The 23,350-nt window shown below is 39.0% G+C and overlaps 3 protein-coding genes across 3 annotated transcripts; 2 read left to right on the top strand and 1 right to left on the bottom strand.

The window, feature by feature from the left end:
- The first annotated feature begins 789 nt into the window (after positions 1–789).
- LOC126619249 (uncharacterized) lies at positions 790–7,449 on the top strand. Its single transcript, XM_050287560.1, has 4 exons — positions 790–2,110; positions 3,428–3,692; positions 5,884–6,061; positions 6,702–7,449. Exons 1-4 carry the CDS (start codon positions 925–927, stop codon positions 7,251–7,253), a joined length of 2,181 nt encoding a protein of 726 aa, XP_050143517.1. The 5' UTR covers positions 790–924; the 3' UTR covers positions 7,254–7,449.
- A 499-nt stretch (positions 7,450–7,948) lies between these two features.
- LOC126619257 (uncharacterized) lies at positions 7,949–18,228 on the top strand. The gene is made up of 5 exons (XM_050287570.1): positions 7,949–7,966; positions 8,548–8,757; positions 8,841–8,914; positions 9,577–9,721; positions 17,216–18,228. Exons 1-5 carry the CDS (start codon positions 7,964–7,966, stop codon positions 17,861–17,863), a joined length of 1,080 nt encoding a protein of 359 aa, XP_050143527.1. The 5' UTR covers positions 7,949–7,963; the 3' UTR covers positions 17,864–18,228.
- A 1,463-nt stretch (positions 18,229–19,691) lies between these two features.
- LOC126619261 (vesicle transport protein GOT1-like) lies at positions 19,692–23,023 on the bottom strand. The gene is made up of 8 exons (XM_050287573.1): positions 22,863–23,023; positions 22,648–22,703; positions 22,450–22,496; positions 22,050–22,141; positions 21,823–21,903; positions 21,629–21,726; positions 21,459–21,540; positions 19,692–20,031 (listed from the first exon to the last, which is right to left on the bottom strand). The coding sequence occupies exons 3-8, from the start codon at positions 22,478–22,480 to the stop codon at positions 19,993–19,995; spliced, it is 423 nt and encodes a 140-aa protein (XP_050143530.1). The 5' UTR covers positions 22,481–22,496; positions 22,648–22,703; positions 22,863–23,023; the 3' UTR covers positions 19,692–19,992.
- Between the last annotated feature and the right edge of the window lie 327 nt (positions 23,024–23,350).

Genomic DNA, 23,350 nt, shown 5'->3' with positions numbered 1-23,350 from the left:
AATAGTATGAGTTTTATGCAAGATTTAACCTTTAAAGATCCATTAAATCCCTATATGCAAAATCTAACTATTAATTTTTAGACCTCTCATTGCTTCGCACTATGGAAGAAAAAGTTGCTTCAAATAAATAACCAAAAACCAAAAAACTAAAAAAAAATAAAAAATTGAAAGAAATAAGATTCCTGACTGTTGCATGAGAATAAGTTCATCTTCGAAGTATTTTCCCCTTCTAATATTTTTCTATTAGACCTTCTCTAATTCCTTCTTGTGGGATTCTTTAAGCCTGAGTTTTTGTTTAACATAATAGATGAGGTTGTAAATGTTTCTATTTGACTATGAATTTAATAAATTCTACCTTTGGAAATTTTTTTTCCTTTTATCGAGCATAATGATGCGAATCGAGCTTTAATGAGTTTTGATAAGTAACGTCAAGCAGTTTTGCTTTTTCAGTCTGAAAAGTGCATGTTTGGGACTGAATTGGAACGCCAAGTACCTTTAGTAAACTAAAAGAATTAAATTGTAATCTAAAATACGAAGATTAAATTCATCCCCAACTTGAGTGTTTTTAAAACTGAAAACGCAATGGTCATTAAACAGATTAGCAAATATGAAAGAGTTAAATTGTTTAAAAAAAAAAAACCTAAATGTAAAAATATAAAATACGAAGTCTGAATAATTCATAATGAATTGGGCTTGGGCTTGGGTTGGGTCTGGGTTGAGTTGCCGCTAAACCCTAAACCCTTTTTCGAGAAAGAGAAAATGTCCAGGAGCATTACATACTTCATCGCTCCTCAGAAACGAACCTTTTAACAGACTCTCTCTCTCTCTCTCTCTCTCTCTCTCTCTCTCTCTCTCCATCTCTCTTCGTCCCCAAAGCTACTCTCTTCTCCCCTTCTCTGTCCATTTCTCTCTGTCCCCAAAGCTATGGCAGATGATATGGATTCTGATACATGCGTCGGCTTCAAGCGAACAATCAAAGATTCCGAAGAAACCCAAACTCTCCCGCAACGCTCTGATTCTCCGTCTGCAATTCCAGAACAAGATAGCCACTCGTTTGAGATCGTTTCTCCTCTGAAACAAGACGCAGACTTCATCGACAAGAGCTCTCCTTGTTTGGTCTCCGAGTCCTCCAAGAAGGACAAGAGTTCACCTCACGGCCAAGTCTCTGAGACCCATCTTGAAGAACTTCAAGAAATTCCCAATTCTGCGAATGAAAAGCTCGTATCTTTGGGTTTCGTTTCTGGGTTTCCTGCATCTGATGGAGTTGCCCAAGATTTCATGGGAAATTGCGAGGTGGGTCTTGTTTCTGATGGTGAATTCGTGACAACTGAGACTGCAAAGACTCTGGATGATGAGAAGAAGGGTGAAGGCGAAGTGGGTTTCTCTGGCATTCAAAAGTTGATGCAAGAAACGGAGTCTGCAACTGAGTCTTTCGAAAAAGCAGCGGAATCTCAGAGCTCCCTGGAAGCGAAGAAGAAGCAATTACTGGAGGAAGTGGAAGCAATGCTTGCGCCTGCAGAGAAGGCGCAGGTGAAAACTGCTGCTGATGGGTCTGTCGGTTCTTTCAAGATTGAAGTAATTGATGATACTGCATTGATGATACTCCCTGGCAATGGCCGTGGGAAGGAGTTGGGTTGTGCACAGAGGAATGGAAACAAGAATGCAAAGCAAGAAATGAATGGGAAAAAAGCAAGAGCTGCAGCGCGAAAGGAAAAGGTGGCGAATCGTCTGGTTGAAGCTCGTAGCCTGAGTTTAGAGAAAGAGAAAGGAACCAAGATCATTTACTCGAGGAAGGAGTTGGAGGCCATGCGGTTTGTCGATGTGGGGGAAAAGGAAAAAGTGGCGCATTGTCTGGTTGAAGCTAGTAGCCTGAGTTTTGAGAAAGGGAAAGGAACCAAGATCAGTTACTCGAGGAAGGAGTTGGAGGCCATGAGGTATGTCAATGTGGTGGAACAGAAGAAACTGTGGAAGGATATATACAGTGGCCTTGGGCCAGTCGTGGCAAAGGAGTATGATGATATGGCAAGTGCTAAGCAACAGAAGAACACCCACAATAACTTTGAGCATCGCAAACGCTTTGAGAAGATGGAAGCGGGACCTGGTATTCTTGGTAAGTACTGTTGCTTGATATGCTTTCTTTTGTTAATTTATGTCCTAATTGTTATTAAAACTCTGTTGTTTGATGTAAGAAACTTTATCTACTAGTAACTTGTTTAATGAGTTAATTATTTTTCAGTGTGAGCCTGTGTTTAAATTATTTTTTTTGTAACTTATATGTGCTAGTAATTGTACTAAGTATGGAGGTCTGCAAATAGTTATTGAATCGTTTTGTTTTGTTGTTTTCGTAATTAGAACCTTGCAGCTTATACTCCGCGTCCTTGCATGACTCGTTTATAAATTTCAATTATAGTGCATATCATTGGAAGAACCTTACAGAATGAGTTTTCGCAGCAAAGCATTCTTAATTTATGTATATAGTTCGTTTTGCTATAGCAAGGCATTCTTCATGAATGCATGTCTTTGTGATAAAGTGAACATTTTACTGAACTGCTTATTCTGCCTGTTGGCATTTTTACCATTAAAGGGTTGTTTGGGTGTGACCTTACTTGCCTTGGTATCTGTCAATGTAATGATAGAGGTCAAACAAACTCACCCTTTAAGGGAAGCTAGCCGTTTTGTTATTTCTTGGGTGAGTTTAGTAGGCACAGAGGCAATAAGTGGCAAGGGATATGATCATATGAACAGTTTTTCCTTTCTCTTTTTCCCCATGAAATTTTCAATCTTTGTCTTTCTGTTCCTGGTTACACTCATAGTCCTTTATTTTCAAGAGTGCAGCTCTTAAACTTCACAAAAAAAAAATTCTTCCGTTCTTGTAGTCCATTTGTGGAAACTTCTGAGTTCCTTCGGATGCCTTTTTTCTTGTTCTTCTTAGCTCTGATTGTGTCAATTTGATGGGTTCAATTTCTGTTGTGCACAGGTGCCATTGCTTCAAGGGGAAGGTGGAATCAAATGAATATCTTTGTACATTGAAGAATGGCCCAAAGCAACCTGCAAATGACTTGATGTCCACTTTCTCGACATATGTTTCTTCTTTTGTGACTTTAGGTCCTTGATAGGGAGTTGTTCTGTGTACTACTTGTATGCAGTCCTTGTACACGGAAATTCTTGCTTTTGGTCTTCTAGTTTGTGAAACATAGTTAGATGTTGGTACATAATTCTTCCTGTAGATGGACAGTAGTAAAATGATATCCCATGTGAAGTACAATTGCTTCGATTGCATAGTTGAATGAAATGAGTTTCTTGAACCTGTTTTCCTTTACTTCTACCTACGTCAGACTAAAAGATAAAAAGTTCCCATCTTTTGTCTGGATCAAATCAGTTGCTTCTACATTTGTTTGATTGCTAAGGTTTTTGTGATTACTTTCAGGGGAATCATTTTCGGAAAATGTGGACATTGAATTAGAAAACTTGGTGAATAATGAAACTCAAGATGCAAGTGCCCTGGAACCTTTTTGCAGTTACAGTGCTACTGATGAAGACGGCCACCCATTTCAAGATAAAGAGTGCACTGAGGATTATGACAGTGACGAAGATTATGCTAGCATTCAGAGACCTGCCTTTGCAGTTGATGGAGAACCCAATTTTGAGTCTGGTTCACCAGAAGATGGACTTGAGTATCTTAGGCGTGTCAGGTATAATTGTATGGTCATGTCTATCCAATCCCCTTTCCCTCAGTTCCTGATTGATAATGCTAACTGCCTCCAGGAAGTAGGCTTTAACATGGCCTTAAAACCAATAGAAATATAGGAAAAAGTGTAAAAATAAATATGGGAAAAAGAGTAATAGGAGTAATTTTTCTTGCTGCTATAGGAAATGATACAGACAAGCGTCTTATAACATTGAGATATGAATTTCTGTTGGTCAAACCTGGTACATGTGTAAGTTGATAATGGAAATGGTGTATACGCCAGGGGTTGAACATTGGTTGCCAAGGGTGATTGGTTGCTTGGGATTACTAGTTACAACAGTGATTATTGTCCGAACATATTGTTATAATTTCTATAGTAGATCCTACATTACTGTGTCTTTGGGAGTCTTTCTGGCATGCAAAAGATACAAAATCATAGGATCAGATTTCCTTATGTTATATATATTCTGATGGGCATAAGTGGCAGCTGCCTTTAAAAGTTTTACCAAGGGCACCATTAGAACCACTCTGAATCTTGGATAATTGTGTGTCTGGAGTCATGAGTTAATTTTAGTCCAATGTATGTTTAGGTTAATCGTATGTCTGGACTCTGGAGTCATTGATAATTTTTTTTATGACATGATTGCGTTTTGAGAATTTTCAGCGAGTATATGTTTCTCTCTAGGAGTGATTTCTGGAGTCATGGTAACAGTTCTATTATTTACCTGCTTAAATCCTTTTATTCATCGTAAACCACAAGGCCTTATTCGTTTAAGCAATATCTTTTCTACCATGCTTTCTTGTCCTCTATAATATTGATCAACTCAGTATGGTTTTGTTTATTCTTTGCCTTCTTTTCTGTGATGTTCTTCGTTGATGCTTAATACAAATTTTATTGATTCAACTGAAGGATCGTACATCCTTGGGATTAATGTTACATCTTTCAACCCTTGTCACCATATTCATTTTTCATCCATTAAAGGACCGTTGCCTATCTTAAAAAAACTTAGATTTTCATTGATAAGAAACAAAGATTGTCATTGAAAAGATGAGGAAATTACAAAACAGGGGACAAGGAGTTCCTTAAACCACACCCAACTAAAGAACAGCAAAACAGAAAACCAATGAAAACAAAGGGCAACTAATACACATGAAATAGCATGAAAGTCCTTGAAATCTGAGGAAATTGAAGCTCGTCAGTTGTCCAGAAACAAATGTGTCCCACAAACGGTCCACATCCCTCAAGAGTTCTATTTCTCTCCATTCAAACAACCAAAATATTGCCACTACAGAACCACGTCTTCCTATCACCATGCCCTTTTTGCCTCTCTCTCCGTAAAATAGTATTCTTCTCACAAAGTAATGCATAATAAGCTGGGATTTGCCAACTCAATCTGTACCCCCATAGCAGCGTTATCCTCGAAAAATACGCAGCTGGACAGTGGAGCATTAAATGATTCAGACATTCAGAATCTCTTTTGCACATACACCCCATTGAGGAGGAAGATTCAAACAAGGTTTCCTTCTCTGCATTATGTAGGCAAGCTTAAGATTTTAGAAACAGTTGCAAACCAATAAAACTCACATGGTCTTAGAGTGGAAGATCTCTGTGTTTAAATCCCTGCTACACTCTTCGTATTTATGTTCAATTTCATAACTAGAGAGCCCAAGGTTAAGCGAGAGTGTTAGAACATAGATCGGTGGTCCATATCTTCAGTCCAGATCACCTATTAGCTAAAGCATCTGAAATGCGGTGCATCCACTGAGAGCTTTTTGCCAAAAGTTGTTAAAGTTTGGCTGTCAGGAATTGTGTAGAGGTTGAAGTCAACATGTCATATGGTGAGCCTATGTGTTAATCAAATGCATTGAAGCGATATTTGAACCATAAAGAAGCCTCTATAACTAAAATTTTGACACATTAGAAAGACTTGATGGAGATGAAACTATTGAATCGCTCTCTGTCTCTCAGCTTCTTATGAGTTCTAATTGTTGAAATGTTTTAAATAGATTTAATAGGTTGGTTTAATTACTTTTTCCTTCTGTGAGAAACCTGTTTGACTCAGAATGTTTTTTTTTATTTGATTCCATTGTCCTTAGATCAATGTATAAGGGGATGTGCTTAGGTAGTCATGTGGTAATCCTGAGTAAGTTTGAAAGTGATAATTGTACTAATGGTATTTGTCTCTCTTTCTTAGGTGGGAAGCTGCCCAAATTCCAAAAGTGAAGATAGCCAAGGTTGATAGAAGTAAATTTAACAAGGAGCAGAGTGCTTATATGCCCAAGATTCCTGAGATTGCCAAGTGTCCAGAACAATTCATGCCCCTGAAACAGTGGGAGGATGCATTTCTTGCGGAATTTTCAGAGCTAAGGCTGGTATGTTCGCCTCCTGATTTTTCTTCGTCCACTTCCCATACGAGAACTAATTATTGGCATAGTAAAAAAGGTCGTACCCAGTGCACAAGGCTCCCGCTTTACGCAGGGTCTGGGAGAGGTGAATGTCGGCTAGCCTTACTATTATTGATCACTTCCCTTATTATTGATCACTTATTGATCACAACAGTTGAAATCCTTTTGCATGGAAATCTTTTTCCCCCTTCTTTGCATTCTTTGTATTAAGTTGCTCAATATTTTTGAAATATCTCCGTTTTTCTGCCACACGATGTTTCTAGTTTTGGTAGACTCAGTCGGGAGCCAAAATCGTTATGAATGTGGAGGGTAGGGAATGCATTTTAGTGATGTCTGCTGATTAGGACAATTTTTATTTTAGTCGTGTTCTTCAGAAGAATAGGAAATGCATCATAAAGCTGGAAGAAAGGTGTACATGTTGGCAATTCTTTTTTCTTTTTCAATATTCTTTTCCAAAACTAAGAGCCGAGCTTTCTTGAATTTATTTATATCAAAAAAGATTTGAGAACGTTTGATAAACTAGGGATCATAAGGCGGCAAGGTAATGCCTTTGCTTAAATGAGAGCTGACTTCATTTTCTGACTTAATACTTTTATCTGAATTTCAGGCTCTGTCTGGTTTTGAGGGTTCTCATGCAAGCACGTCTCGAGGTCCCCAATCAAACATTATTCTTCATGGAAATTTTGAAAAGTTACTTAATGTAGAATCCAAGGAAGTTGACTTCAACTGGCTTCAGGACCGTTCCATCGTTGGGAGCTCCACAGATCAGCCATCCTTGTCAATTAATTCAGGAAATAATGCCTCACTTCCTGCCGAGAACTCAAGTCCCAAGCTTTGTGTGACTCAAAGTTCCAGCGACACCCCCTTGTTGTCGGTGATCTTAAAAATGGACTCTGTAGCTCGAGTGTCAATGTTGAGAAAACGCATAAAAGCGGTAGAGGACATGACTACTCTGTCAAGGAATGATTGCCTGTGGCTATTTGCACTCTGTGCGGTAGTTGATATGCCACTAGATGCTGATACCAGCGCTTCTCTTCGGAGTCTGCTTAGGAAGTGCGCTGCCTTGCGAGCTGCAAAGTCTACACTTGACGACGAGGCAGTAATGCTGAACATTCTTGCCACGATTTCAGGTAGATATTTCGGGCAGTCGGAAAACTGAAGCTTGCTGTAATCTTTTAAATAAATCTTGTACTCTTGGAAGTTATAGCAAGACTACCTGAAGGTTCAAAGTCGTTGCACATTACAATACAAATAGCCTAATTTATTCAGTAGTTTTATCACTGTAATGTTTTGTAATAGTAATGTAGTACCATAAACAATCTTACTGAGAAAAGTTTGTGAGTTTTGCTTTTGAACCAGTCTCCATCTCCACCAGATATTTTTTCGTGCGCCCGAAACACGGGTGGAATACTACATGTGATGTTTTGCCTTGTGTTCTGGGCACCCCACAAAGAAGATCCGGAGAGTCCTCATTCCACTCACACAATTGGAGATCATGCACTCCATAATTTAAAATTCCAAATTTAACCCAATTCTGAAAATTTCAAATCAGCATGAGTTTATGAGATTCCGAAATTTCGATTCGAAAAAATTGAAATTGATTCACTCATTTCCGAGAGTATTTATCAAATATAGTCAAATATTAGCCCCTAATTCTAAAAATACAAGTTTTTATAAAAACTTTCAAATATATCTAAAATATCACTTAAATAGACACAAATACCTTAAACTTTAAACCTAATAAATTAAAAAACAAAAACCCTATTAGATGAAGAGTGCTCACAGCTAAACCTTAAAATTGGAGGAGACCTAGTGAAGACATCGATTGTTGGTGAAAAATTGTGCACCCCTAAACGAAGATGATTGTAGATGGTTAATTTTTTGCACTGTTCCTCGTCTACGTTTTCTCTTTGTTGTTGTAGTTTCTCCCTTCGATTGAATATTTATGGAAGAATGAACTGTTAATTTTTGTAACATTATTTATCTTAATTTTCCTTTGGATTATATGTGCTTCGTATTTAATTTTCCACCTTTGCATTATTAAGGGTGTTGTCCACATCCAGATTCTATTTTGAAGGTTATCATTGAATGTGCTAGTGAATCGAGAGATTTATTGTATTCTTAGAAAGTGCAAAAAGCATATTTTAAGGTTTACGGAATAGAAGTTCTTCGGGTGCATATTAGAAAAATTAGTGAAACCACCACTTGATTATCGCACAAGAACCTTTTAATCAACAACTAGTTATTTGTATAAATTGAAGGTATTTGTGTCTATTTAAATGATATTTTAAATATATTTAATTTTTTTATAAAAACTGATATTTTTGAAATCAGAGATTAATATTTGACTATATTTGATAAATACTCTATTTCCGAATATTTGGATTGAAATTAAAAACATATTTTCCGAATATTTGGATTGAAATTAATATTTGTCTAAATTTTTCGTTCAGTTGAAACTAAGTGGACTGTTACTGACGAAACTGAATAGTTGCCGCCACTCCGACACAGCAATGGTTACGACAAGAAGAAAGGCGGCGGCGGCGGCCTCTGCAACTCCGGACCCGAAAACGCCTGCAAATGATCGGGATCCCCATTCAATTGCCCGAAATCCCAAAACCCCATTCTCGAGCACCGCCATCACACCCGCCTCAGTCAAATCGGTGAATTCCCAACGCATTCTTCTTCTTCTTTTCAACATTTTGATTTCGATTATTTTTCTTATTTTTTTGGATATTTTTGACAGGTCTTGTTGCAAGATTGGTGGCTGGTAAAGGCTAAAGGAAAGGGCTTGGCCGTTGGAGGATTTGCTTGTAGAGAGTAATACCCTTTCTTTCGTAACTATTCACTCTATTATTTCTGTTTGATTTTGCTTTGAGATGTTTGCTTGTTCTTGAGGAATTTCAAAATTCTAAGGCAACTAAACGGAACCCAGAAAGGAATCGGAGTTGTTTCCGGTTTTTTTCAGTGTGAATTTGAAGAATTAGGGGTTTAAGTAAAAGCAATTCAGTTTATGACAGCTTGAATGTTTCGAAATTTTACTTTTTTTGCTCTGTTCAATTAGCCAACCTACTTTTGTGCTATGTCTTCCTGGTCTAATGATTGTTTGAGAAGACAAGAATTTTCTGAAATAAGTTTTGTGATGTGTGTGTAACCAGTTTTTGATTCCCCTTCCACTTTCGTGTGGCGAAAAGGCCTTGGGAAACTACTAATTTGAGAGTGAAACTAGTATTTCAATTTTGAAAACTATCCAGCTCCAACTATAGAGCGACGGTGTTGCTATATGCGACAGTTGTTTTGGATAACATACAGAATGGAAAATTACTTCGCTGATCAGCTGTTGAACTTTTCTTGTTCGATCTGTGGCATTGGATTTGTGCAGGAATATGTTGCATCTTAGTTACTCAACTCATTTCTGTCCTGATGAATGTCTTAAGAATTATTCTTCATCTGAATATCATTTTTGTATTTTCGTACGACAGGAGACTAGGAGTAAGAGTTTTTTGTTCAGCAGCAATTTCCAAGAGACATTCGGCCACTGTTCTTGAGACAGTAGATGGGATCATGATCACAGTTAGTGGTTGTTTAAATAGGTCTCGCACGCATCAAAATGGCTTTCCATCCGAGGTATGTAGTTTCCTTTTGTATACCTTACCTCTCGACTTAAGAAAAATGAACCTAAACCCTAAGTGCTCGTTTGGTGCCTAGGATTGGAATGGATTGGTACAACAACAACAACAACAAAGCCTTTTCCCACTAAGTGGGGTCGGCTATATGAATCCTAGAACGCCATTGCGCTCGGTTTTGTGTCATGTCCTCCGTTAGATCCAAGTACTCTAAGTCTTTTCTTAAGGTATCTTCCAAAGTTTTCCTAGGTCTTCCTCTACCCCTTCGGCCCTGAACCTCTGTTCCGTGGTCACATCTTCGAACCGGAGCGTCAGTAGGCCTTCTTTGCACATGTCCAAACCACCGTAACCGATTTTCTCTCATCTTTCCTTTAATTTCGGCTACTCCTACTTTACCTCGGATATCCTCATTCCTAATCTTATCCTTTCTCGTGTGCCCACACATCCAACGAAGCATCCTCATCTCCACTACACCTACGTGTTGATGCTTCACCGCCCAACATTCTATGCCATACAGCATTGCCGGCCTTATTGCCGTCCTATAAAATTTTCCCTTGAGCTTCAGTGGCCTACGACGGTCACACAACACGCCGGATGCACTTCATCCATCCAGGCCTCCGTTTGCACTGAACTTGCACTCCATATATTCTGTCTTTGATCGGCTTAGGCGAGGACCTTTAGATTCCAACACTTCTCTCCAAAGGTTAAGCTTCGCGTTTACCCCTTCCTGCGTTTCATCTATCAACTCTATATCGTTTGCGAAAAGCATATACCAAAGAATATCATCTTAAATATTAAGTTTGTGATCTTCGCTAGATTGCTCCGGTTATTAGTGTAGATAAGTATGTAAATGGATAGAGACAGGAAGCAAACACAAGATGTACGTGGTTCACCCAGATTGGCTACGTCTACGGAGTAAAGGAGTTCTCATTAATTGTGAAGGGTTTACACAGTATATAGGTTCAAGCTCTCCTTTAGTGAGTACAAGTGAATGATTTAGTACAAATGACATTAGGAAATATTGTAGAAAAATGATCTCGTAATCACGAAACTTTTAAGTACCGAAGTGTGGTATCGTCTTCACTTGCCTTATCTGTCTCATAGGTAGATGTGGCATCTTCTTTGGAAGTACTTTTCCTCCCTCCAGGGATGGTATCTTTAACTGGTGGAGATGCACAAGGTAATGTATCAATTTCACTTTACGCTTACTTGTAGTTTCAGGCTTGGTCAAGCGCGATACAAACCATGTAGTAGGAGTCCCCCAAGTCGCCGAGCTAGGGGATCTGCTGAAAGAGGTGACAGACAAGGTAAGTAATCAGAGCTCCAAGCAATCAGTCCCAGATCAGAAGTTTGATTTCGAGTTCCGGCTGATTGTTATCCTTCTCCTTATCTTGCAAGTAGCATGAAGGATAAAGAGAAGAAAAGGAGAAAAGGTGATATGAGATACTTTTGCTTTTGAAGAAGTAACTTTCCACAGGCTTATTCTTGAATTGGGCTGGAGGGTTTTCTTGTTTCCGCCAGAGTATAAGGCCGACTGAAGAATTTGAGGGTCAAAACAAGTCCAAATCTAGAGTACGTTCGACCCTGCTGATATGGGATACTTTTGCTGTTGACAAAGTAGTGGATGTATCGGCATGTGTTCTGTTGCGCTTGTCTCCACATGTTTCCTTGTATCCTTCTCACTTGCCTTATTTGTTCCTCAGGCAGATGTGGTATCTTCTCGGGAAGCATAAGATGTTGAAGATGAGTACTCGAGAGCAATGGGGTTCCAGGCAGTCAGTTCCGGACTGGAAGCTTGATTCCAAGTGCTGACTGATTGCTCTCTTTCTCCTTGTCTTGCAGGTAAGAACAAGGCCAAAGGAAAAGACAGGGAAAAAGCATGATATGAGATACTCTTGCTTTTAACCCTGATGATATGAGATATTCTTGCTCTAGTGTAGCTTGTTTGCAGAGGTATTCTCGGGGGGAAAGAAAGCTGAGTATTTCGAGAGGCTTCGTTGGGAGTGCCCTCTCAAATATGAGGAAGGGTTGAGCATTTTTGCAGGTCTGCCTGTCCGTTGAGGATGGAGGTCGACATATATAGGAGTCTCCCTAACAAGGAGTAATACTATTCTTTTACCCTGCTTGGTCATAGCACGGTAGTGGGAGCTGCCAGCTTCACGTGTTTTAACTCTATCAGAGCACTTTGAAAAAGTGGTATGTGGTATGTGGTATCTGGAAAGCTGATGTTACGTGTGAAGATTACAGACAAGCTTTATCCAAGGAGATCTGGCTCTCGAAGTTGAGAAAGCGGTGTGAGGATTACAGACAAGCTTTATCTAAAGGGCTCTCGAAGTTGAGAAAGCGGTGCCTCTTCGGTTTTCGAACAAGCAATCCTGTCGGGGATCTGTCTCTCGAGATTCGGAGAACGGTGCCTCTTCGATTTTTGAGAAAGCAATCCTGCTAGGAGTCTGGCTCTCGAGATTCGGAGAGCGGTGTCTCGTCGCTTTTTGAGAAAGTAATCATGTTGGGAGTCTGGCTCTCGAGATTCGGAGGACGGTGCCTCTTCGATCTTGAAGCAAGCAATCTTGTTGGGAGTGTTTTCTCGAATGTGAGTAAAGGTTAGGCCTGTTTGCTAGTCTACCTTGCCACGGAGCACAGAGGTTGACCCACAGGGACTTTCCAATTATCCAGCAATTGTCCTGTTCCTTTACCCTTGTGGGTAATAATATGGTAGCTAGACCTTCAAAATTTATGTGTCTAAACTTTGTTAGTGCTGTTTATTTGCTATTCTTTTACCCTTCTTGGTCATAGCGATGTAATGGGAGCTGCAAGCTTCACGTGTCTAAACTTTGTCAGAGATTTTTGGCAAAGTTATCTGTGGTACCCGTGAGCTGATGTTGCGTGTGGAAAGTGAATGATTGAACAGTAACATTCACGTGCTTTCTACTTCACTAGAAATCTTCGACAGAATGCCCGTAATTTCCACAAAGTTGAGTGTGCATGTGACAGGTGCTGACAAGGCTGAAAAAGCAGGTGCCTCTTCGATTTCTGAGATCGGCCCTCGTGGTCTCTGAGCAGCCCAGCTTTTGAGAAAGCAAGCGCCTCTTCGATTTCTGCGATCGACCTTCGTGGTCTTTGAGCAGCCCAGCTTTTGAGAAAGCAAACGCCTCTTCGATTCCTGAGATCGGCCCTCGTGGTCTCTGAGCAGCTCAGCTTTTGAGAAAGCAAACGCCTTTCGATTTCTGAGCAGGCGCCTCTTCGATTTCTGAAGCTCCATCGAGTGCGGATTTTTATAGAGGCTGGTATTAAGTTCCAAAGCACACTTGAATCTCCACCAGTAGAAGCTCCCTTCTTGCATTTTTAAGATCTTGATTTGTCCGATCTCTTTTCTCTTCAACACCTTTAAAAATGTCTGGCCCCTCCGACCGTCGTTTTGACATGAACCTTGTTAAAGAGGCAGCCACGCCTTCTCCAGACAACATATGGCGCCCATCCTTCTTATCCCCTACTGGTCCTCTTACCGTTGGGGATTCCGTGATGAAGAATGATATGACCGCTGCAGTGGTGGCCAGGAACCTTCTCACTCCCAAAGATAACAGACTACTTTCCAAACGGTCTGATGAGTTGGCTGTTAAGGATTCTCCGGCTCTCAGTGTTCAGTGTGCAGGTTCTGTGTTTAATATGGCACAACGCCTATTTGCTTGAACCCGCCAAGTTGAATCATTGGCGGCTGAAATGATGAGTCTCAAACAGAAGATTAGAGGGCTCAAGCATGAGAATAAACAGTTGCACCGGCTCGCTCATGACTATGCTACAAACATGAAGAGGAAGCTTGACCAGATGAAGGAATCTGATGGTCAGATTTTACATGATCATCAGAGGTTTGTGGGTTTGTTCCAAAGGCATTTATTGTCTTCGTCTTCTGGGGCTGTACCGCGTAATGAAGCTCCAAATGATCAACCTCCGATGCCTCCTCCTTCTAGGGTGCTGTCCAGTACTGAGGCTCCGAATGATCCCCCTCCGGTGCCTTCTCTTTCTGGGGCTCTGCCGACTGCTGAGACTTCTCCTAAGCAACATTTGTGAATGATCCCTCTTGTTTGTTTATTTTGACTCGTGTATATGTACATATTTGTAACTTCTTAGAGATATCAATAAATAAGCTTTGTTTCATTTCAACGTATTGTGTTAAATACACCAAAACCTTCTTCACTAAGTTCTTTGAATTTTTCTTTTGTTGAAGCTTTGTGAGTGGAGCATGTAGGTTGAGGTAGTGTTCCCTTAATTTCCCGAGTGGGGAAAACTTCTCGATTGGAGTCTTGAAAAATCCAAGTCACTGAGTCGGGTCGACTATATGAATCTTAGAACGCCATTGTGCTCGATCCTGTGTCATGTCCTCCGTTAGATCCAAGTACTCTAAGTCTTTTCTTAGAGTCTCTTCTAAAGTTTTCCTAGGTCTTCCTCTACCCCTTCGGCCCTGAACCTCTATCCCGTAGTCGCATCTTCTAACCGGAACGTCAGTAGGCCTTCTTTGCACATGTCCAAACCACCGTAACTGATTTTCTCTCAGTTTTCCTTCAATTTCGGCTACTCCTACTTTACCTCGGATATCCTCATTCCTAATCTTATCATTTCTCGTGTGCCCACACATCCAACGAAGCATCCTCATCTCCGCTACACCCATTTTGTGTACGTGTTGGTGCTTCACCGCCCAACATTCTGTGCCATACAGCATCGCCGACCTTATTCCCGTCCTATAAAATTTTCCCTTAAGCTTCAGTGGCATACGACGATCACACAACACGCTGGATGCACTCTTCCACTTCATCCATCCAGCTTGTATTCTATGGTTGAGATCTCCATCTAATTCTCCGTTCTTTTGCAAGATAGATCCTAGGTAGCGAAAACGGTCGCTCTTTGGTATTTCCTGATCTCCGATCCTCACCCCTAACTCATTTTGTCCTCCATTTGCACTGAACTTGCACTCCATATATTCTGTCTTTGATCGGCTTAGGCGAAGACCTTTAGATTCCAACACTTCTCTCCAAAGGTTAAGCTTCGCATTTACCCCTTCCTGAGTTTCATCTATCAACACTATATCGTCTGCGAAAAGCATACACCAAGGAATATCATCTTGAATATGTCCTGTTAACTCATCCATTACCAACGCAAAAAGGTAAGGACTTGGATGAGCCTTGATGTAATCCTACAGTTATGGGGAAGCTTTCGGTTTGTCCTTCATGAGTTCTTATAACAGTCTTTGCTCCTTTATACATATCCTTTATAGCTTGGATATATGCTACTCGTACTCCTTTCTTCTCTAAAATTCTCCAAAGAATGTCTCTTGGGACCCTATCATACGCTTTTTCCAAATCTATAAAGACCATGTGTAAATCCTTTTTCCTATCTCTATATCTTTCCATCAATCTTCGTAAGAGATAGATTGCCTCCATGGTTGAGCGCCCTGGCATGAACCCGAATTGGTTGTCTGAAACCCGTGTCTCTTGCCTCAATCTATGCTCAATGACTCTCTCCCAGAGCTTCATTGTATGACTCATTAGCTTAATACCCCTATAGTTCATGCAATTTTGTACGTCGCCCTTATTCTTGTAAATAGGCACCAAGGTGCTCTTTCGCCACTCGTTTGGCATCTTCTTCGTTTTCAAAATCCTATTGAAAAGGTCAGTGAGTCATGCTATACCTGTCTCTTCCAAGGCTTTCCACACTTCAATCGGTATATCGTCTGGGCCCACTGCTTTTCTATGCTTCATCTTCTTCAAAGCTACAACCACTTCTTCCTTCCTGATTCGACGATAAAATGAGTAGTTTCTACACTCTTCTGAGTTACTCAACTCCCCTAAAGGAGTACTCCTTTCATGTCCTTCATTGAAAAGATTATGAAAATAACCTCTCCATCTGTCTTTGACCGCGTTCTCTGGAGCAAAAACCTTTCCATCCTCATCCTTGATGCACCTCACTTGGTTTAGGTCCCTTGTCTTCTTTTCCCTTGCTCTAGCTAGTTTATAGATATCCAACTCTCCTTCTTTGGTATCTAGTCGCTTATACATATCGTCATAAGCCGCTAACTTAGCTTCTCTCACAGCTTTCTTCGCCTCTTGCTTCGCTCTTCTATACCTTTCACCATTTTCATCGGTCCTATCCTTATATAAGGCTTTACAACATTCCTTCTTAGCCTTCACCTTTGTTTGTACCTCCTTATTCCACAACCAAGATTCTTTTTGGTGTGGAGCAAAGCCCTTGGACTCTCCTAATACCTCTTTTGCTACTTTTCGGATACAGCTAGCCATGGAATCCCACATTTGGCTAGCTTCCCCCTCTCTATCCCACACACACTGGGTGATTACTTGCTCTTTGAAAATGACTTGTTTTTCTCCTTTTAGATTCCACCATCTAGTCTTTGGGCACTTCCAAGTCTTGTTCTTTTTTCTCACTCTTTTGATATGTACATCCATCACCAACAAGCGATGTTGATTAGCCAAGCTCTCCCCCGGTATAACTTTGCAATCCTTACAAGTTATACGATCCCCTTTCCTCATTAGAAGAAAATCTATTTGTGTTTTTGACGACCCACTCTTGTAGGTGATCACATGTTCTTCTCTCTTCTTAAAGAAGGTGTTGGCTAAGAAGAGATCATATGCCATTGCAAAATCCAAGATAGCTTCCCCATCCTCATTTCTCTCCCCAAAACCATGGCCATCATGAAAACCTCCATAGTTGCCTGTCTCCCTGCCCACGTGTCCATTTAAATCTTCTCCTATAAATAACTTCTCCGTCTGAGCAATTCCTTGCACCAAGTCTCCAAGGTCTTCCCAAAATTTCTCCTTCGAACTCGTATCCAACTCTACTTGAGGTGCGTACGCACTAATCACATTGATGAGTTCTTGTCCTATTACAATCTTGATTGCCATGATTCTATCTCCTACCCTCTTGACATCTACAACATCTTGTGTCAAGGTCTTGTCCACAATGATGCCAATACCGTTTCTCGTTCTATTTGTGCCCGAATACCAAAGCTTAAACCCTGAGTTTTCTAGATCCTTTGCCTTAAGACCAACCCACTTAGTTTCTTAATTCATAAAATTCAAGGTATATTGAAGGTGGAGGCGAATGAGTTTTCATTTTGAGTGGGTTACCTTCAAGCAGGATTCGGGACATAATTTTAACTTCTTCCTCCAACAAACTACGAATGATTTTTCATAGTGGGTTATCCATTACAATCCAATCCTAGACACCAACTGAGGCCTAAATGCAAGGGACTGAAAAAAATAGGAGATACCCCGTCACAAGTAGGTACTGTCATTGATTAGGGGATTACTATGTTCTAATTCTTCATAACCCTGTTTGATAAAAATAAACGAATGAAAATGTCAGCACTCCTCTATGATTGAATTGATATAGTTAATATTTTGTCGGGACTTCTGAAGATATAAGTTAGTGGTTAAGGTTTCTTCCAACTTTCCTAGTGAACTTAACATTATGCCTTCTAATCTGTCAGCTATACGATCACTTTCTTCTTGGATTTCCTTTTGACTGGGAGGAATATGCTGCTGTTGTCACGGGTGACAATTCAACCGACATAGTTTCTTCAATGAGGAATTCAGCTTATAAAAAGTTCAACGTTTCTTCAGGAACCAACGAGAGTAACTCTTTACCATTCTCTTTAGATGATCTACCAGTGACAAGGGCACGTGATCTGTCAATTTTAAATTTTGGAGACTCTGATTATTGTTCACTAGTAAAGAGCATTTTCAGTGATATACTGAAAACATCCGGGGACAATGCTTCTGGTCATACCGGATCACCAATCGGTTTAAAGATGGAAAATCGTAGTCCAGTGCCAAATGTGGATTCTGGAACAACTGAAACTCCAGCTAAGCATAAGAAGGTTAAGGTTAAGGAGGACAAGAACCCGATGACAGAAGAAAATAAGAAAATTCGCAAGATTCCGCCTAGCTGTAGTGTAGGTGTTCTTACAAGAAGCATGACTAGAAGAAGCATGACTGGGAATGTTTTCCACACAAGAACGACAAGAAGGAAAGATTACACAAAAACACATGACCAGAAGAAAGTTGTAGCCCACCAGCTTTTCCGTCAGAGGCAACGCCGCAACAAGGAAAAAAAATCGAAGGGCGAAACACAATAAATGCTGAAAATTTGAGTCTTGCTGCCATATCATGTGGTGAGGATATAGGAGCCTAACTGATCCCGGTTTTTATCTGCAGCCAGAATATCAAGAGAAAGGCCGAAGAACATGAAAACATCTGCAAGGTACGCCTCTAACTGGCAACTGGAATGCTACACTTACTATCGTCTGTAAAAAAATCGAAAGCTTCACAGTTGAGTTTTCTTCTCACCTTTGATGTTACAAAGATGGTCCGTTACGATCCTGTATGCATATTAGTAGGCTATATCAGTGTCATTAGAATGGCTATAGCGCTTCTAAATAACCAAAGCCCCTTTCGACAATGTTTTGACATAAAGCTAAAAGTGATTATAGTTTGTAAGGAACTGGGAATTGCTTTTTTTGAGAAGTACTAACGTGTGCTTCCTCAGGATCACTTCCATTTGGATTTCTATGCACGCCTAATAAAAATAAAGTGTTTTGAGTAGAAGTAACTTCTAGAGCATTCCAAATATGTATTCTGAATCTTCAAATGGATCCCTATTAGCCAGGTTAAACTTCAATTTACTGGGTACAAGGGGTTGATTTGGAGTAGGGATGGGCAAATACCCATTGGTTATGGGTAACTGCGGTTTTCCGTCCATTTAAATTAAACGGTTACGGTTATGGGTAACCGTTTAGATAAATAAACGGTTATGGATATAACCGTTTACCCGCGAAATTTAAATGGGCGGTTATGGGTATTAACCGCGGTTATAAACGGATAACCGTTTACTCATTTATTTTATATATGTAAAACTAACACAAATCATGTTCTCGATTCAATAATACTTAGCACCCAATAAATTAGCAAGGAATTCATCGGTCATTCTCTCAATAACACTACTACAGGAATGATGATTCTCATCATCAAGGAATTGGCCAAATTAATTTAAATTCCTTACGGGTAACTGTGAAATTGAAAGAAATGCTTTGACAGAAATGTCTTCTAAACAATTTTTGTAACCCAATAATACTTGGCAAATATTATATTTACCTTCATTGGTAACAGTTAAAAATATCATTCGTAAACTATTATTTCAATTATTGGAATGGTATAAGGACTTAAAAAATTAAAATATGGAAATGTATGATGAATGTACCTATAACGGTGTTTAATTGTCAAAAAAAAAAAATTTATGACGATTTTTTTTTAAATTTTCAAGTTGTTAAAAAACATGTAAACGGGTGAAAAAGGGTAATGGTAAAAAAAAAAAATAAACGGGTTAAAAATGATAAATGGGTAAACGGGTATTAAACGGTTATGGTTAAATGGGTATGCGGTTATGGGTATGGTTAACCGTTTATAAACGGTTATGGGTATGAGTATAACCGTTTAGGCAATTACCCAACGGGTAAACAGTTATGCGAATATGAGTATAAACGGTTATGGGTAAATTAGCCTCGGTTACATGCCCGCCATAACCATTGCCATCCCTAATTTGGAGATTCAGAGTCCCATAGACAACGTAAGGGTGAAAAACCTTTAGTATTTCTTCACGTCATCACTTCATGCTAGTGATATGGAGTGTTTGGAATTTCTTGTTGATATTTCCGTAAAAATATCGACAAAATCGGAAAAAGAGATGAAAAGAGGGGGTAAAGTCAACAAATTTCATCAATATTTTCGACATATCGACTAAATATCGATTTTTTTTTAATATTTCGTCTAAACCAATGTTTAACATTTCCTAAAGTATAATTTTAAATTTTTACTTTTTTATCAAAAACAATCGATACCGATATATCCATCAATATTTTCACTTATACTAATATTTTAAACACACTAGTGACAGGATAGATTCCCAAGTTTCCAAATATTAGATAGTTATTTGAAATGTTTTTTCTAAGAATTTTACACTTGGCAAAGGTAACAAAATAAGCAAAAAACCAAGACAAAATAGTGCACATAAAGCTCATATGTAATCTTCAATTTCACTTTTTTTTTTTTTTTTCTTCTTGGTAAAAGATAAAAGCCCATTCACTGAGATCATTTCCTACGGTCACTTTGGAAACTGAATAAAAAGAATTATGGTGCGCCATCTAAAAAGTATTTTACAAGAAATTACAGGTTCGCCAGCCCGCAGATTAGTGGCACTCTGTTTCCTTGCTTACACAGGCACCCGTCGGCCACGATATCGGTCAAAGACCTGCACATCAGAGTGGGATAGGGGGTAAACACAAACAAGTCATCTAATTGCAATGGGAATAGCACAGATAAAGCTCATATTCAGGCAAGAAGAAATACTGATATAAACATATAGAGTCGCAGACAGACAGACTATATCCTCGATTATTTGAACTTATTGTCGTGCAAGGAGGTGCCAGCGTAATATATGATATATATTGATAAAGTGCTACCACCTAAAGGGTAGAGACTCTACAGCACCAAGGAAAATTTGTATTGGACATGAAATAGGCCAACTAGCTAGAAAGGGAATTAAAGCATTTGGACCATAATGCCGTAAGTCTTCGACTCCTCTGTTGGAAGGTTGTATAAATCAAAGATGGAACTAGGCATGGATCTAAGCCAAGTGAATATTGCAAGTGATTCTTCCATGAATCTAAGAAATTTTAAGAAAATCACAAGGTAATAACTTAACCCCATAATTAATCTTACAACCATTACTCTATTTAGGACTAAAGCAACAACTGGTCAAACTAAACATAATTCGGACAAAATACGTTAAGAAACATGACAAATATGTCCTGTTTATTACTATAAAAAAGGTTCAAAGCTCTTTCAAATTTGTTTCCAGGTAAATCCAATTAACCTGCTGAAACACCATGTGTCAATTAACCCTTTGCCTTTTGATATTTCATTTTTAGTTCTCCAAGTCAAACACCAAGACATAAAAGAAATACAATTCTTGACTTACGAAAAAGAGTGAAAAGTAACAGCTTTCACAAAAATGATAGCATAATCCTAAGACAATACATAAAAATCAAGAACTGCTCTTTTCTTAATTATATCAGTGTACTCTTTGTTTTTGAGAAAAAAAAATGTGCTTCACTTGTGTTTGAAACTAATTCACTATGACTAATGATCTAAACAGTTATGATTACGAAAATTACCAACAAAAGAAGCTGAGAATTGTTCACAAGATGAGAAATGAAGATAAGGTTGAATACGAGTCTTTTGTGATTAAGAGTTTCCTTTACAAATGAAGAAAGAGAGCAAATTATCTTTCAATGAAGTTTTTAGATTATTAGAAAAAGAAGGGTGTGTAATCAACATGGTCTCTTACTTTGTAACTACTATCCAGCTTAAGGCAAAAAGGCTCAAGTTTGCATTATCTATCAGTCACGTCAAATAATCTCTTAGTACTGAACAATGCGCTCCTCATTCCTATACGTTCGTCTTCATGCTTAACAATAATTGACCAGGGTTCTAAGAACAGAAAGATGGCTAGGCTAACTCCCATGCCAAATACAGATGTAAATCGTGTTATTAAAACAAATAAGACACAAGGACTTCCCAGTTTTGACTTGAATGGTTTTCATGAATGTGCAATTGGAGCAGACATTGCATAAAATTAATCCACTATTATGAATGATTAATAGCAAATAAACATACCGATCTAACATATGGCTGTTGAAACAGCCAGCCAAGAACTGGAATCTTCTGAATAAAAACTGCCAGTGTTGGCCAGAAGCCGCTGCACAACACATTCCATCAGCAACTTCATATATGAAGAAATCAATTTATTAGTATGCAAAAAGATCAAAGTAAAAAATCCTAGAGACCTGAAGAGTACGATGAACCCATATGCCTCCAAAATCATGCCAATAATAGGCCACCCTATGATCACAAAGAAGAAGCCAACACCAAAAGAAATTGTTCCCTGTGCGGTTAAAAGGAAAAACCCTGGTTAAAAACAAAAGTTATACATGCACGGACAAACATGACCACATGGAGAGAAAGGTTAATCGTCATAAACCTTATAATTTTGACGTTTCATGAAGAATTGCATCGTGGGCTTAAATCCAATGGTTAAAGTCACCCCTGACAAGAAGAGGATCTGATTAAATACCACAAACAAATGAGCAGTGTTAAAACGCGGATCAAGTAGAACAATGACTAAAACAATAAAAGGTACAACTACAACCAGAGAGAAAAGATGGTAACTCAGCAAGAAGCCTTGGTATAATTATAAAAGACACTTACATTTCCCATTGCAAGCAATCCCTTGTCAAAGAAGAAAGCCATTCCCAGGCACGTGAAAAATATACCGAATCCAGTCAATCCTAGTCCAATCTCTGTTACAATTGCACAAACAACAATTTAGATTGGAGAATATCGTAACAGACATCTCGTGTCTTAGATTCACTAAATTATCTTTCCAGTTTTCAAATAATTAACTATCAGTCAGTATTACCAAAAACAAACTGATCACATAAACAAGATTACATAATACACGTATCAAACAAAGTAATTAAAAGCATCCAAATGTAACAAGTTGTTCACTAAACAAGATACATATGAATATATTGATCAAACAGCGTAATCAAAAGTATCCAAATCTCTTGAAAAACAACGAGAAGCAAAAAATACTAAAATTACTCACTTTTTCTATCATTCATCTCGAAGGAAACCATTTTCGCTGTAAATTCACTGCAAAAACCAACACCGAAATTAGCAGCGAAAAAAGAAATTAGCAGATCTATTAAAACGAATCAATGGAAGCGAATCGGAAGGTAACAAAAATTAGGGCTTCGATTGAGAATTTTAGAATCGCAGAACAAATGGATGGGGCAACACTCACCTTGAAGAAATCTGACGCAAACCAACACGGCTTCACGACAAGGATCTTACGAGGACCTGTAGAAGAGAAATTCCGATCAGTCAGAGCTCCGATTGGTTCCCGGGAAGAAAGCCGAGAAGCGAAAGTCAAAATCGAGGCCTAATATTTCATTTTTTTATTATTTTCCGAGGGTTTTTCTCGGCAACCAAACAGAGTTTAAGAGCGTCGAGTCTTACAGCGAGCGAGAGAGAGAAACTACGAGAGTGTGATGCAGACTCAGACGGTTGGAGCGGAAATGGTTTGTTAGAGAGAGGGAGGGCGCGTGACAAACACGTACGTACTTGGTTTTCTGCTGCTTCAAAACAAAGGAAGAAAGGGGAGAGAGGCTAAGTAATGTGAAGGTCAGTGCCATGGCGTATTTTAGACGAACAAGAAATGGTCCCACTAAAATGCGCGGGTGATGAAATCAATAGGCGTTATTCCAGTTTTATTGGCTAGACAACATCACCACTTTTCTTACCATATTTTTTCAAACCACAAAAACAAAAAACAAAAAAGTTTACGTGCTGTTCACACACATATTATTATGTTCAGTGATGGGAATTTCGACGAGCTATGGTGATAATGACGTCAGTTATTGGTTACGTATTAGCAACAATTGAACTGTTATTTTATTTAATGACATTTGTAAACTTATAGTAAGTTTTAAAGTTTGTTTTGATTT

This window comes from Malus sylvestris, chromosome 4 (assembly GCF_916048215.2).
Source record: "Malus sylvestris chromosome 4, drMalSylv7.2, whole genome shotgun sequence".
Classification (NCBI taxonomy): Eukaryota; Viridiplantae; Streptophyta; class Magnoliopsida; order Rosales; family Rosaceae; genus Malus; species Malus sylvestris.
This window is presented reverse-complemented; position numbering and strand designations above follow the sequence as displayed.